This window comes from Nasonia vitripennis, unplaced genomic scaffold (genome assembly GCF_009193385.2).
Source record: "Nasonia vitripennis strain AsymCx unplaced genomic scaffold, Nvit_psr_1.1 unplaced0163, whole genome shotgun sequence".
NCBI lineage: Eukaryota > Metazoa > Arthropoda > Insecta > Hymenoptera > Pteromalidae > Nasonia > Nasonia vitripennis.
In genome coordinates, this window is record NW_022279942.1 from 1 (window position 1) to 15,452 (window position 15,452).

The 15,452-nt window shown below is 38.8% G+C and overlaps 2 protein-coding genes across 2 annotated transcripts; both read right to left on the minus strand.

Annotated features, from left to right (window-relative positions):
• Positions 1-7,376: 7,376 nt before the first annotated feature.
• LOC116418311 lies at positions 7,377-11,275 on the minus strand. The gene is made up of 6 exons (XM_032602241.1): positions 11,188-11,275; positions 10,921-11,126; positions 10,617-10,863; positions 10,132-10,375; positions 7,718-10,056; positions 7,377-7,626 (listed from the first exon to the last, which is right to left on the minus strand). The coding sequence occupies exons 1-5, from the start codon at positions 11,273-11,275 to the stop codon at positions 9,081-9,083; spliced, it is 1,761 nt and encodes a 586-aa protein (XP_032458132.1). The 3' UTR covers positions 7,377-7,626; positions 7,718-9,080.
• Positions 10,763-12,569, minus strand: LOC116738703 (putative uncharacterized protein DDB_G0274435). Its single transcript, XM_032602242.1, has 3 exons — positions 12,099-12,569; positions 11,937-12,020; positions 10,763-11,859 (listed from the first exon to the last, which is right to left on the minus strand). The coding sequence occupies exons 1-3, from the start codon at positions 12,337-12,339 to the stop codon at positions 11,555-11,557; spliced, it is 630 nt and encodes a 209-aa protein (XP_032458133.1). The 5' UTR covers positions 12,340-12,569; the 3' UTR covers positions 10,763-11,554.
• Between the last annotated feature and the right edge of the window lie 2,883 nt (positions 12,570-15,452).

Consider the following 15,452-nt stretch of genomic DNA (forward strand, 5'->3'; position numbering starts at 1 on the left):
GTAGATAGGCTATAGGCATACCAAAACATAGGCATACTAAAACACCCCCTCTCCTCTCAGAGTGTTTTGGTACCCGATGAAAGAGAGGGACCCCCTCTCTCTCTTCAAGATACTCTAAACACCCCCCTCTCCTCTCAGAGTGTTTTAGTACCCGATGAGAGAGTGGGATAATTTTTCCTCTCTCCATTATGTTTTGGAATGCCTATAACTTTCTCTACTTTTTTTTTCATTTTTCTTTAATTTTTTTTTTTTTTACTTTACAGTTTATGCAGATAGAACAATTTCATAAGTTTGACGTTGTGCAATGCACAGGTCGTCTTATAGCTTGGATTATGATATGTGCATACTGTGACGCACTTAAAAGATGGTTTTGACGGATAGTCATATTGTTCAATGTTGTGAACTGGAAATTTGAATCGTTGAAGCCATTTCTGTTTTATTGTACCCATGACAAAAATTTTTGATGCATCATGCAAAGCGTCACGAAGCAAGTTTCCAATTTGAGAGTAGTCATGTCCATCGGTTTTCCAGTTCATGCCATGATGATTATGTTTAAGCCAGTTGTTTTCCCTTTGTATTTTGTCAGAGAGTTTTTTCCAGGGGAAGGGATTTTTAAATATTAGAACAATAGGCTCACTATTATCGTTGAGAGGAATGATTGCAATTTCCTTTAGAATATAATCTTCTCCGGTTTGCTTGAAACCAGTCATGTCTACTGCATACTCCATTTTTTTTTTTTGTGCAACCTAGACGAGTTTCTTGACATCCCCACTGATGGGATTGTACTGAACGATACGATCGTGTAAGATCATGCAGTAGGCTGAAGTGTCTGCGGGAAAATCCTTTTTAGCCTCAAACTCTAGACGTACATCAACAGGAGCGTTCTTGAGAGATTCGTTTTGTCGTGAACAGTCAATAACTATTAGCGGTTCATTCTCGATGAACATAGATTTTGTCAGCATCGGCTGTGGATCTCTTCCATAGTATGATTTTTGAAAATTAGCATACATATCATAGAGAATCGCATACTGATTGTTATATATGTCGAGATTCATATTGTTGTATGGATAATATTGTGAATTTAAGAAAAGTTTCACATTACTTATCTCGCAATGATCAAATCTACTCGCATTTGCAGTTCTTACAGCTTTTCTCTTTGTTTGTAGTCCGAGAATTACAAAACGTGGTTTCTCCAGTTGATTTGATGTTTTCACTGTCCAGACGTGTTTATTCGTGCTTGGGAGAAGAGGATATTCAAATATCTCCCAAGAACGAAAACACATAGAGATGGGATTATCTTTACCAATGAAATTCAATAGCTGAATTTTTTGTTTATCAGATGCAATGACATGGCATTAACCATTCTATCTTCGATATTTTTACTTCACAATCTTCATAAGCAGTTACACCAGATGTCGTAGTACCTTCCTGGATTATTGCGTTCAAGTCACTTCTCGATCTTGTAAGAATGAGCTCATGCTTCATGTTAACTATAATTTTTTTATAGTCTTCTGCAAAGCCCATGATCATACTCAGCGGAATCGCAACGTCAAAGTTTCCCTTTTCATCGACAAACGATTTGACGTTTTCTTCATTGCCAAGCCAGCCTGCATTTTCTAGCATATTATTCTGATTCGAATTAAATGAAGTCCATCCTTTCATAAGACTGCTCAAACCAACATTTTTACTTTTATCTATCTCCACAGCATTAATTTCATAACGAATTTCATCAAACAGATGACAAATGCCATTGTTCACGAATGTAGTTTTAGCTGGAGCTGATGAACCAGTTTTGAGTTTCAATTTTCCACATACATGGATAGAACTACGTGATGGCAGGAGACATAGATCTTGATGTTGGATAGAAATACGAATTTCATCGCTGTTGTCAAAGCTTAATGATGAGTATGGCTGATGTGCGTGTACTTCGTAATGAGCAATAGACTCATCGAATACGACACCTGATTGAATGCTTAGAATTTCGTCCATTTTTCTGGAAGCAGCAAAAAATTATACACGTGAATTTTTTCCACGAACTTTTAGTCCTAGACTTTTCAGAAACTGAATGCTCTTGCGTGTTAACGGTTTGAGTTTCTTCGGTCGACTGATGACTGGTTGCCATGATGACTGACTTATATATGATCCAGAATTGTAAACGATGCCCATTATACAGATTTGATGTGGAGTCTAATAGTGATTTCCTCTCCTCGAAAATTCACCAAATTTCCATCCTGATCGACGATTCGAATTTGTAGATGATCTATGCACTTGACGCTGAGCGGTAGATATATGACATGAGACGGAACTTCTATGATTTTATATCCTGGAGGCACGCGGGGAAAGAACTCATGGATTGTGTGAACTCTTTTGTCATTGATGTAAGCACCTGCAGTGATGTTGCACTCTACTCGCAGTGCGTTGATTTTCAATATTTTCACAGGTAAATCAGAGCTGTGAAGATCTTTAACTTTGAGAATACGAGGAGTGAAGCCAAGGAGACGACCTATTGAATCGTGTGGTCTGAAATCTAAGGGATGACTGCAAGTAATTTCACTTCTGAGAGTATTGTTGTTAGCTTTCAAGGAAAAATTAATTCCTTTAGCTTTCAAAGCTGCTTGTAAAAATTGATCAAGAGCATCAATCTCGTAACTGCCAGTTGGAATAGTAATAAATTCACCATTCAAATGAACTTTATTGTTTGATGAGTCAACGTTTGGAATAGAGTTGAATGTTAAAAGTTCAACTAAGCCCAAAACAAAATTTTTATGCTCTGGTAGTTCGATTGAAGGGAAATATTGTGCTTCTAGAACAGAAGATTTTCCCGTTAGACTCAGAGTGAAACTATCTTCCATGACTGATCGGATGATAATGAATTCATTCGGCTGCGAGCACCTCTTTTTATAGTCTTCCAGCTAAGAAGTAGAGACAAAGATGGCCACATATGAATGAGTCAAAATTTTGATATCTTTTGTAATTGTATTTCACTTCTTTCACGTTAAAATACATCATGAGATCCTTGGGAGGTTTGAGATCACCAAAACTATCAAAATAAAGCACTTCAGAACCTTGCTTGCGATAACAAACCCAGTGAGTACCTCTATTTTGATAGTCATCCAAGTTAACCACTGCAGATTCATTATACCATGGACCATTGGGAGGCAAATTATTTCTCATGAAAACACCTCGGAAATCTGAGATTTTCATCATATGAGCATATTTTTTAGATCGTAGTCAGTCAGTGGACGATTCGGCAAAGTTAAATCGAAGTTTTTTTTTTTTCTATTCACTTGATTGCTGCCACAACCAATATGAGGTGTCATAAATAATCCCATCCCAGTTTTATAGGGCTTAAGATGGAGTCCTTTGCCTAAAGCAATAGCTTCCATGGTCTTATTATGCCTCTTACTTTCTTCATGATTTTTCTGCGCGGCTTTAGCATCATTAACAGCTTTAGCTATTCCAGCAGCACCTCCTGCTAGAGCACCGGTGGCACTTAGTCCTGCGAACAATGGAATGAGAAAAGGAAGAACTCCACCAATTTTTGCTGGAAGCGGCAGAACACGTGGAATGATAACTTTTTTCTTTCCTCCTACACTTTTAACAGCTTGACGTGCACCCTTCAACGCTGATTGAATAACCTTGCGAGAATGTTTACTTGCTGTCATTGATTTTTTAGCTACAGTCACTAACTTATTAAATTTCAGTCCCATTCCAGTTTTTCCTTTTAATTTCATAGCACTGTTAACAGCAAAAGCAAACGCTTTTTCACCAAGACTCGCATCCTTGGCTCTGACACGCTGCATAGCTTCCTCAGCAAGCTTCTTGTCAGCAGCTTTACGATCTCCGTTTTTATCGGAGTAAGCTATGTCATGTTTTTTACATGCCTGATCAAGCGGATTAATACCAGGATCTCCTCTTTTCATTCGCTTTTTTAATTTGGTTCCGGGACCGCAGTATTGATATCCAGGAAGATGCATTTCAACAGGTAAGTTATTGATAACTTTATCAAGCAATCCATAGCCTTTCGGCTGTTTCTGAGATTTGTGTATGATCATCTCTCTTCGAGTGTTGATTCACAACTGACGTTTATGGTATAAAACGAGCGTTTATATTTCAAGAGCTCAATGTTGAATGTGACTTTGTTGCGTGAACATGGATTTTACCGAGCAAAACGTCAAACTCCCTGTCACGAATTTTGATTTTGGAAAAGAGAAGAGAAAGAAGCGTCATGGGGAATTACTACCAGATAGTATACGAGCAGTATTCTGTGGTCCATCAAACTGTGGAAAAACAAATAGTTTATTGGCTCTAATTACACACCCCAATGGTCTTAGATTTGAGAATTTATATGTATACTCTAAATCCTTGAATCAGCCAAAGTATCAATTTCTCAAAAATGTCTTGGATCCGATTGAAGGAGTATCATATCTTCCGTTTAGTGAGCATGAATCTGTAGTATCTCCAGATGAAGCCCTACCAAATTCAATTATGATTTTTGATGATGTGGCATGTGAGAAGCAGGATAACGTCAGAGCATTCTTCTGTATGGGAAGACATAAGAGTGTAGATAGTTTCTATCTATGTCAATCTTATGCTCATATAGGAAAACATCTCATTAGGGATAATGTCAATTTGTTAGTAATTTATCGACAAGATGATGTAAATCTTAAACATATCTATGAAGATCATGTGAATACTGATTTAACTTTCAATGAATTTCGGAATCTTTGTTCTGAATGTTGGAAGAATGATAGATATGGATTCATCGTCATTGACAAAGATAGACCGATGAATGAGGGTAGATACAGAAAAGGATTTGACTGTTTTGCAATAAAAAAGGAATTATGAGTCTCAAACTTGCAGTTCAGTTGTAGACATCGCCACGTCAGCATGTCAGACTTCAAGAAAGAGAAGAATGTTCTTAGTGAGCTCTTGCGAGCTCGTGAGGCTATTAAAAAAAATACACTTTATTAAAACAGGAGAAAGATGATTTTGAAAAAGTCATCGGCGATACTCTAAAACCAGTCGTCACACCACTTGAAAAACTTGTTGAGATGAAAAGTGAAAGTCCACTGCAGCAACCATCCAATCACATTTTTGTTAAAAACAGCAGTAAGAAAATGAAAAAACGAACAAGAATCGATCGATCAAGTTTGCTCAACGATCAAAATAATAATAATAATAAATCAAGTTTAATGGATTATACTGTTTATGATTATGATGATGATGATGATGATGATGATGCTTTTAACACAATAACCAATTCTACATTTAAATCTACGAGTGGAAAAAATGAATCAGCTGAAGATTTTTTATCATTGTTAGATAAAAGCCGTAGAACAATTGACAATATATACGGAGTGCGAAAGGTTGATGGAGTGTATATGATTGGTGATTCAGAAATAGAGTTTGATGATAAATATGTCAAAGTCAGAAATGAAAGTTATCCTAAAACGAATGGACTAATGGAATTGCTATTTAAAAAATATCCGGATGATCTTCTTCTGAGTTCAGCAGATCGTGAAAATTATCGCAAGATTCTGGAAGCATCAAATGCTCATCGGAAAAAATTCAGCAAAGATGAATCTATAAGAATGTCGAGAAGTAATAAATATAAGAATATTTTAGCTCCAATGTTCCGCAGCACTCCACGTAAAAAGAACAACAGCAGCGGAGGAGGACTTGTACCTAAATATAAAATAGCTAAGAAAAATTCTTCCATAGATCTTGTCTACTGGGACGATCCAAATGAGCTTGTCGAACGACTTCGATTATTGATTGCCGAACGATCTGCTGGAAATAACAATCACACCAACGAAATTCATTCAATTATTGAAGAATTGCGTGAAGCTGGGCATATATATTGATACGCATCTTTCTTCTTTGCATCAGTACTACCATGAGTCTCGATGTGTTCGGAAGAAAACTTGGGAGCTCGCAGCAAGTGAGTCGCGGGCCTCCAGGAAATGGTTTTAATTTTACATCAGACGGCGATTTTGACTTAGAGGAGAAGCGACTCTGTAATCTCGGAGAGCCACGCAATCCAAAAGATGCAATCACTTTGCATTCACTGCAAGTTATCCTGCAGACGGAAGTAAATTATATATCTTCTAAAATTACTGGAATTGGTGAACTTATAGACCAATATAGGGAGCAAGTTGAAAGCCTTAAATCTGATGTGGACAAAAAATTAAAATATCTTAATGATATTTCTCAACGTAATTTCGCAAGCGTTGAATATATTATTGGTCAATTGAATAATTTTATAATCAAAGAAGATGGAAAAGCAAAAAGTAGCTGAAGAGCTGCATAAAGCTGCACGCCGCAGGTACAAGCGAAGAAAATATGATATACGCGGAATAGATGAGACTTGGCAAGGTGATCTTGTGGAAATGATTCCTTACGCTAGCGAGAACAAAGATTTCCGCTACTTACTCACTGTCATAGACATATTTTCAAAGTACGCGTGGGCCGTGCCAGTCAAGTCGAAGAGTGGTCAGGATGTTACTGCAGCTATGAAGTCAATACTGAAAGAAGGACGAGTACCGAAGAATCTACAAACTGACCAAGGAAAAGAATTTTACAATTCAATTTTTCAAAAACTTATGAAGAAGCACAATATACACTTATACTCTTCACATAGTAATCTTCATGCAAGTATATGCGAACGATTCAATAGAACGTTAAAAAATGCAATGTGGACAGAATTCAGCAAACAAGGAAGCTATAAATGGTTGGATATTCTACCTAACTTGCTCAAAGCATACAATTCGAGAAAACATCGGACAACAGGAATCGAGCCTGAAAATGTTACACAGGCAAATGAGAGAGAGGTCAAGAGACGTTTTCCTACTGAAAAGTCGTCAGTGAAAGAACCGAAATTCAAAGTAGGAGATAAAGTACGAATAAGTAGGTTAAAAAATGTTTTTGAAAAAGGTTACACACCAAATTGGTCTACGGAAATTTTCACAATAACGCGAGTTGTAAAAACAGATCCAGTAACTTACCACCTCAAAGATTATTATGATAAACCCGTCTCTGGTGGCTTTTATGAAACGGAAATTCATAAAACTATGTATCCGGAAATTTATTTAGTAGAAAAAGTTTTAAAGAAAAGTGGTAAACGCGTATATGTTAAATGGTTAGGATTCAGTAGCGATCACAATAGTTGGATAGATAAAAATGAGATTGTATAAATTATTCAAGGTTCTAAAAAATAAGAAAGCAATTGTTATTATATTTAATAATGTATTTTTATTCATGTGAATTGTAGTTTTAACAAATAAATAGTATTTAATAATTATCAGTCTTTGTATTTCATTATTTTAGCATGTGGTGAACTTAAAAGAAGTTCCACCCTGATATGTTATAAATAAACTAAGTTTATTTGCTGTGTTTGAAAGATTATTGAAAAGTTCTTGATCTTTCAAGATTGCTGATGAGATCTTTTCTGGCAGAAATATTTGAAAGCTGTCATCAATCTCAGCCACGATCTTCGTGCCGAATCTAGTCTTCACCTCCTTGAGTGCAGTCACCATGTACTCATGATCTTTTTCTAAGTCCGTGACTTTCTTCTTAGGCAAGAACTCGCGCTCAGCAATTTTGTTAAGTGCAGATAGATCCATTCTGAAACGTGAAAAAAATAAGAATTTGTGTGTTAGAGAAAAGATTTTCTTTGAGAACAAAAAAAAATAGTGAGAATCAGCTATGAACTTACTTGAAAATGTTAAGTGAGTCTTGGTTTCTTCTCCAAAGGTAGGTAATTTTCAAGCTCGACTGCTCGAATGTGCTTTTCACCGTGGTGCGTCGGTTCATATAGCCCATTCCCCACCACGATGTCTGCCCCTTCCATAGCCTCTTGTAGAATATCTCTTCTATTGGAAGATGCCCCCTCCATCGATGGATTCCATTCGTGCATTAGCTCCTCACAAACATCGTATTCTATAAAGATTTGTTCGCCTGTATCGCCATAAAGTGTCATCCCCACTCGTGCTGCACTGTTTTCATTGGACAATTCGCTCCCCCTCTCCATTGCTCTCTCGCTTTCTTCTTTAGTATTGGTCGCTTCATACCCCTTCTCCAATTCCATCTCCCCCACTCTTTCTCCTCTTGTATCAGCCATTTTTTCATCCTCCTCCATTTGACTTACAGCCAGTGCCATCTGCTCCTCAATAATTCGGTAATGACCCCAAGGCAAAGTGTCTGTGCTATGAGGTAATAAGTATCTTTTATCATCATGCGGACTTAGTGCTATTTTGTTCTGTTTTTCAGTATGCACTATGTGTAATTTAGAGCGAATGTTGCACTGCTCACGTTTAACAATAATTTGTTCTTCAAGACATTTTCGATAATCTTCGAACGTGATTGTTTTCTTCACAACACTTGACTTTATGCCTTTGGCTTTTTTCACAGTCTCAGATCCATCTATCAAAATACTATACATTTTGCTACGTAAACCAATAAATTCTGTCATAATCTTGCCATTGCATTCATCTTTCATTAATCCAGGCACTTTTTTATTGACACGTGGAATTCCAAATTGATTGTTCTCTTTGTAATCAGAAGTATCAAATTTGTGCAAGTCTTCTTTCATTATTTTATACATATCCACGTCATCAACTTCATATATTAGACTATCTGTGTCGGTGTAAAGGAGTTTACATTTTTCCCCAAGTCGCCGCTTCATATACGAATAATGAAAATCGTATAACAATGTTTTAGACATATCGAGAATGCTGAGACCAACGTATATTGGTTTTTTAATTGTAATACTTGTTCTCTTTAGCTGTATAGCAACCAAATTTTCATCAAAGATAGCACAACTATGAAAATTTGGTTGAGCTATACGTGCTTCTGCTCCATATCGACCAGTAAATTTATTCACTAATCGCACATCAACGCGAGATCGTTCTCGCTCGATGCACTTACCATATACTGCATTAATTAATAACTTGTAGAAAAGCTTCTCAAACTCATTCTTGGCCTGCTTTCTCTTCTCTGTATTAAATTCAACATATGGTTTGAGCCAAGGCTTCTGCTCAAAACTCAGAATCCTATGCACTTTTTTAAGTCGAAGTCCATTATCTAGTACCTGCAAAGTAGCCTGTATCAGAGTCTGGTGGTGCATTGAAAAAATTTGAATTTGTTTCATATTCAATCCATTTGAATTTTCCCACTGGTAAATACTGCACCATGGCCCATCCATAAAGATTATTAATATCAAAATATAAGAGCGTCTTCGTTTTCTGCTTCTTATCATATGATGATCCCATGTAGGGATTGTTTGCCTTAGCATACCGATTGCAACATTGACTTATTCCTCCTCGAATGCCTGCTTCAATAAACATCAGCATATCTATATCTGTGAGAAGCTCCAATTCCACTTTTGTCATTTTTAGAGCTGCTGAAAATGTGAGACCTGGAGTCGTGTAAAAGTGTGTAGGACATAAACTATACGCTTTCAGTGATGTCTCTCGAAAACTTTCAAAGACGTCAGCTAATAATAAAACATCTGTTTTCAAGTACAAATCAGAATATTCACCCAAAGTTCTTGTAGAAAACATATTCCACACTGTAACAGCATGATGATAGTCTTCATCAATAATGTGAGAATCTGTTAGTTTATTGTAAAACTCATTCTTTTCTGGCAGTTTTGTAGTCATCAACTTGTCCAATCCATCTACGAAATCATATGGAAATACACCTTTTCGTCTCAGAAGATTGATTTGCTCATCTGTAAATCCATCAGTTTTGAACTCATTTACTGCTATCGGCACTGTTTCCAAATATGATGCAAGCTTTTCCAACGATGATGGTAAAAAACGCCATGAATCAATAAATCTAAAACTGATGTCACAGTCATCTATAAACTTCGTAAATGAAATATATTTTTCTTTGTTGTGAGGTATCAGAGATACTCGTCCAGTCATTATTGTAGAAGTAGCAATCTCTTTCAAAATGAAGTGTGTGTCATAATTGAGGTTATGAAAGATAACCGGCACAAACCTCGAATCCTTGTAATTTAAATTGCATGAATTGTGAGCTGCCCCTCTGAAACTAAATAGAAAAAAATGTCTTACATGTTGTACAGCATTAAAGTCAAATATTTGTATACATTAAAAACTAACGTACCGTCCTGTTAGATGACAATGGTCTCGTACTGCGAGTTCATCATTTTTAATAGGCTTTCGACATATATGACAAACAGTTGACCCCCGAAAAGATAATTCTTCTAGATCTGTAAGTCTCATTGGTTTTGGATTTTTGTAGAGTAGATCAATCTTTTCACTAATTCCTTTCAATTCTCGAACAAACCATTTTGCCGGTGTCTCTTCATCTTCATTTTTTTGTCTGTATGATTTATAAACAGATAAAACTGTCATCAAAGCTGCACTTTATATAATAGCCTATGCTATATGCTTCATGAAGCTGAAAAGCATTTTCATTTTCAGTAGGCTTTAACAAACATTCGAAATCTGCATAAATAACAAAAGGAACTTTTTCACTTTTATTATAATCTTCAAATTTAAGAATGTTATTCTTAAAGTCGGGCAAATTAATTCGACATTTATTTATATTTTTGCAATAATTTTCGTGCATTTCCAGCCTTTCTTTACAGTAAAAAATTTGTAAACACCTTTCGCAGTGGTATGATTTTACATGAGATTTGCTTAATTGAGAGCTTAAAATTCGAGACAGATACTTAATCCAAACGTAGTGGTATTTAGGCAGGCTTCCGCCAACATCATGATTATTTTCTTCATTTTCATCTATGTAAAAATCTTGAATGAGGAGTAGATTTACATGTTTTTCTTTCTTTTCTTTTGTAATATGGCATGGCGATACTTCAAACTTTTCATTATACTTTTTTAACATGTATACATTTACTGAAATATCATTTAATTTTTCAAATTTTGGTACATCTTTAAGTTTGACTGGAAATTCTATATCACCAAAGTTCAGCTCGTTCTCATACATACGATATTGATTAACTCTATTGGGATTAGTTTCACTAGGATGCAATGCTGAAAGTATAGCATACTTGAAACACTGATTATCATTATTACGAATATTAACACATGCCTTTTTCTTTTCTATAAACTTTGGAAGTGGAATGAAGGAACTCCCTTGATTGGAGAATATTTTTCATATTGATACACAAACTGATAATACTCGTCAGGGTCTAGCCAGAATCTTTCTCCTGAAATTCTTCAAGCTGGGTGAGAATAGGTTCTTTGATATGATCTTTAAACCATTCTTCCAAATTCGTTGACATGAATGCTGTAACACTTTCACTTGTAAAATATTTAATGTCAGTCGTTTCCTCTCCATTTTTCTGCATAGAAAATTCTGCGATAAAGTCAGAATTTATTTTTACAGCGTTATATTCCTTCAAGCAATCTTCTACTTTAACCTTGAAAAGCTTTTGCGCATCGTTAAAAAAACTTAGAATGTCCACATGCTTTATATTTTACAACTACACCTGTTCTAATTCGATTTTGAAAAGCTGATTCTACATCACGCCACTCAACTCTAGCTTCAGTTTCTTCCTCTTCTAGTGATCTATTATTATCTCATCATCTATAATCCGCGGTAAATTGCGTTGTTGTTGCTGCTGAGGTTGCTGTTGTTGCTGTGACGGCTGTTGCTGCTGTTGCTGTGGCTGCTGCTGTTGCTGTTGCTGCTGTTGTTCCTGCTGCTGTTGCTGCTGCTGTTGGCTGTGTTGCTGTGGCTGCTGCTGTTGCTGCTGCTGTTGCTGCTGCTGTTGTTGCTGCTGCTGTTGCTGTTGTTGCTGCTGCTGTTTACTATCAGTCCTTTTTAATTGCAAAATACCACGTCTCGGTACTGGTCTCGTAACCTCTGAAAAATTAAAGCAAACAAAAAATAAATTATTGTATACAAAATAAAACTAATTTATAGTTAAAGCATTTTTTTACCTGAAGTCATTGTAGATGTTCCTGGTTTTGGTGACGTCTCTCTCTCTCCTACCTTTTTCTTCTTCTGCTCGTTGCCTTTTTGATCTTTAACAATAAAAAAACAGATTAGCATTTTTTTAAATAAAGTTATATAATTTTAAGAATAAATTTAATATTTTTTACCATTTACTTTTCTCTTCATATTCGAGGACGCGATCTTAGGAATCGGCTTGAGATCGCGTATACTTTTAACAGATGTACATGTTCCGCTAGAGCTGGAGCTCGAACTAGAGCTCAAACTAGAGCTCGAACTCGAGCTCGAACTCGAGCTAGAACTTGAGCTCGACCGAGACCGTCTTCTTCGGGTCACCGAAGATTGTCGAGGCTGCTTAGCCGTCAAAGATCGCCGAGGCTGCTCAGCCATTGGGATCGCTGCGCCGGATTAGCCGCCGAGGATCGTCGAGGATGCTCAGCCGTCGAAGATCTCTGAGGCTGCTCAGCCATTGGGGATCGCCGTGGCGGGTCAGCCGTCGGAGATCGCTGCGTCGGGTCAGCCGCCGAGGATCGTCGAGGATGCTCAGCCGTCGAAGATCTCTGCGGCTGCTCAGCCGTCGAAGATCTCTGCGGCTGCTCAGCCGTCGAGGATCGTCGAGGCTGGTCAGCCACCGGGATCGTTGTGGTAGGTCAGCCACCGGGATCGTCGTGGCAGGTTAGCCGCCGGAGATCGTCGTGGCAGGTCAGCCATCGGAGATCGTCGCGATGCTAATTGCTGCAAAGCAGCATTTGGTGGTTGTGGCACTGCAACATTAAAAAAATTTTTAATAAATTAATTTAAAGAAAAAAACTTTTGAATAGTATAATAAAAAAAAAAAAAATTCACTTACGTGTTTCGACCACGTCCATTGCCCAGGAGACGTAGTCGAGCATTGTTAGGAGAGTTGGTGCGTTGGCGACCAGCCAACGTATACGCTCCTGGGCGACCTGCAGACTCCGTCGGCTTCGAGAAGGCTGCATTGGTGAATTTAGCTTCTTCGGTGACATTTCTTGTCAGCTTGCAAGAAAAATCCTGACTCCGGTGTATCTTGAGGGTTATACTCGAAGGCGGGAGAACACTTTTCACTATTTTGCCGAATGAACTTGGAAACGAGGAGTGAATTGACTGACGAAGCATGCACCGGGTCCTTAAATACGGTGGACAGCGAAGCTTCCCTTTCCACTTCAATTGCCAAAGTCCTTCGAATTGCCGAAAAATTTCCACTTTCTTCTCATAGAACCTCCCTTAGACACTTCCCACCGGAATTTTTAAAATCTCCTCCCTCTCAACAAAATTTGACCATCCCTCAATCACTCGAGTGCACACCTACGCTTTCTTGGAGGGAGAGAGAGAGATTGAGCGTAAGATTATCTCTTCAAGAATCGTCAGTTTCAAGTGTGTGCGAAAATTATCTCTAACGTGGAAAACAGCTTTGAGGGTTCATCACTTCACCAACCTGCACACACCCACGTTTTCAAGAGAAACATATCGCTCATTCCAAAAATTGGCAACGGTCTGAGGATGCCTTACACAGCAATAAGGATTAATTTCTTATTCGACCTGCACACGCCTGCATTTTTCTCAAAAGGAATATGAAGCTTTCGCATGAGAGGTGTAACTGATCACTATACAATGCTTCATTGTCTACCACCTGAGCGGGGTCCTTGGCGTGCGCATCAACCTGCACACGCCCACATTTTTTCTCCAAAGCAATACGCAGCATTCGTATGAAAGGTGTAACGCTTATTCTAAAACTAAAGGGCATCGATCAGTATACCATGCTGCATTGTCAACCACCTGAGCAAAGGATGTCGGGTGTGCGCACCCGGTACACGCCCACATTTTTCCTCAAAAGCTAATCCCGAAATCGGCATCGGTTCGAGGATGCCTTACACGCGTCAGTAAGGATTGATTTCTAATCCGTGAAACAGGTGTGTAAGAAAGCAAACACCTCAAAGGATTATCTTTTTCTACGGTACACGCCCACATTTCTCTCAAAAGCTAATCCCGAAATTGGCATCGGTTCGAGGATGCCTTACACGCGTCAGTAAGGATTGATTTCTAATCCGTGAAACAGGTGTGTAAGAAAGCAAACACCTCAAAGGATTATCTTTTTCTACGGTACACGCCCACATTTTCCTCAAAAGCTAATCCCGAAATCGGCATCGGTTCGAGGATGCCTTACACGCGTCAGTAAGGATTGATTTCTAATCCGTGAAACAGGTGTGTAAGAAAGCAAACACCTCAAAGGATTATTTTTTTCTACGGTACACGCCCACATTTTCCTCAAAAGCTAATCCCGAAATCGGCATCGGTTCGAGGATGCCTTACACGCGTCAGTAAGGATTGATTTCTAATCCGTGAAACAGGTGTGTAAGAAAGCAAACACCTCAAAGGATTATCTTTTTTACGGTACACGCCCACATTTCCTCAAAAGCTAATCCGAAATCGGCATCGGTTCGAGGATGCCTTACACGCGTCAGTAAGGATTGATTTCTAATCCGTGAAACAGGTGTGTAAGAAAGCAAACACCTCAAAGGATATCTTTTTCTACGGTACACGCCCACATTTTCTCAAAAGCTAATCCCGAAATCGGCATCGGTTCGAGGATGTCTTACACGCGTCAATAAGGATTGATTTCTAATCCGTGAAACAGAAAATTAGAGAACGCTATAGGCATTCCAAAAACATATTTGAGAGAGGGAGTACACTTTTCATCGGTTAGCAAATCACTTAGAGTGGAAGTGTTTTCGTGTGCGGGAGAGAGGGAGATCCATCCCACTCTTGAGAGGAAAGGAGTTTCTGGTATGGGGAAAGAGGGAGAACATTCCCACTCGTCCATTGGGTACCAAAACACTTTGAAAGGAGAGGGAGTGTTTTAGTATGCGGAAAAGAGGGAGAAACCATTCCCACTCTTCCATCGGGTACCAAAACCCTTTGAAAGGAGAGGGAGTGTTTTAGTATGCGGAAAAGAGGGAGAACCATTCCCACTCTTCCATCGGGTACAAAACACTTTGGGAGGAGAGGGGGTGTTTTAGTATGCCTATGTTTTGGTATGCCTATAGCCTATCTACTGACGGCCACTCTTCTCGACCACCGTTAGCCGCCGTCTCGTCGAGATCGTCTTCGGCCTCGTCAGCGGCCCTTCGGCGGCACGGGCCTCGGCCTCCTTCTCGGCCCATTCATCAGCCGCTTGCTCGGCCCTTCACAGGCGCGGCGCTCGCCGCCTCGGAGAGGGTCACCAGCTCTGAGAAAGCTTGTAGCACCACCTCCGAGTGGGCTGTAGGCCATCCAATGATGCCCGTCACGGCCCGCAAGACGTAGCATACGCGTCGCCCCAGTTTCGCGACGGGACTCTTCTTCGAAGCTCTTCTTCTGCTGGTTCCATCTTCGGCTGTTCGGGTTAGAGGAGGAGAGAGAAGGGTGATGATTATGGGTAATGAAGCTAGCTATCGAAAATATAAACAATCATGCGTTCATGCTCGCGCGGCGCGATACTGACA

Excerpts from the sequence above, each read along its gene's own strand:
- LOC116418311 (XM_032602241.1), bottom strand. The coding sequence starts at position 11,275 with ATGTCAACGAATTTGGAAGAATGGTTTAAAGATCATATCAAAGAACCT. Across the intron at positions 10,864-10,920 it reads TTCCAGTCAAACTTAAAGAT|TATAATGAAAAGTTTGAAGT; the intron begins GTACCAAAATTT and ends ATGTTAAAAAAG. Across the intron at positions 10,057-10,131 it reads CATTGTCATCTAACAGGACG|TTTCAGAGGGGCAGCTCACA; the intron begins GTACGTTAGTTT and ends TTTTCTATTTAG.
- LOC116738703 (XM_032602242.1), bottom strand. The coding sequence starts at position 12,339 with ATGGCTGAGCAGCCTCGGCGATCTTTGACGGCTAAGCAGCCTCGACAA. Across the intron at positions 12,021-12,098 it reads TATGAAGAGAAAAGTAAATG|ATCAAAAAGGCAACGAGCAG; the intron begins GTAAAAAATATT and ends TTATTGTTAAAG. Across the intron at positions 11,860-11,936 it reads AACATCTACAATGACTTCAG|AGGTTACGAGACCAGTACCG; the intron begins GTAAAAAAATGC and ends TTAATTTTTCAG.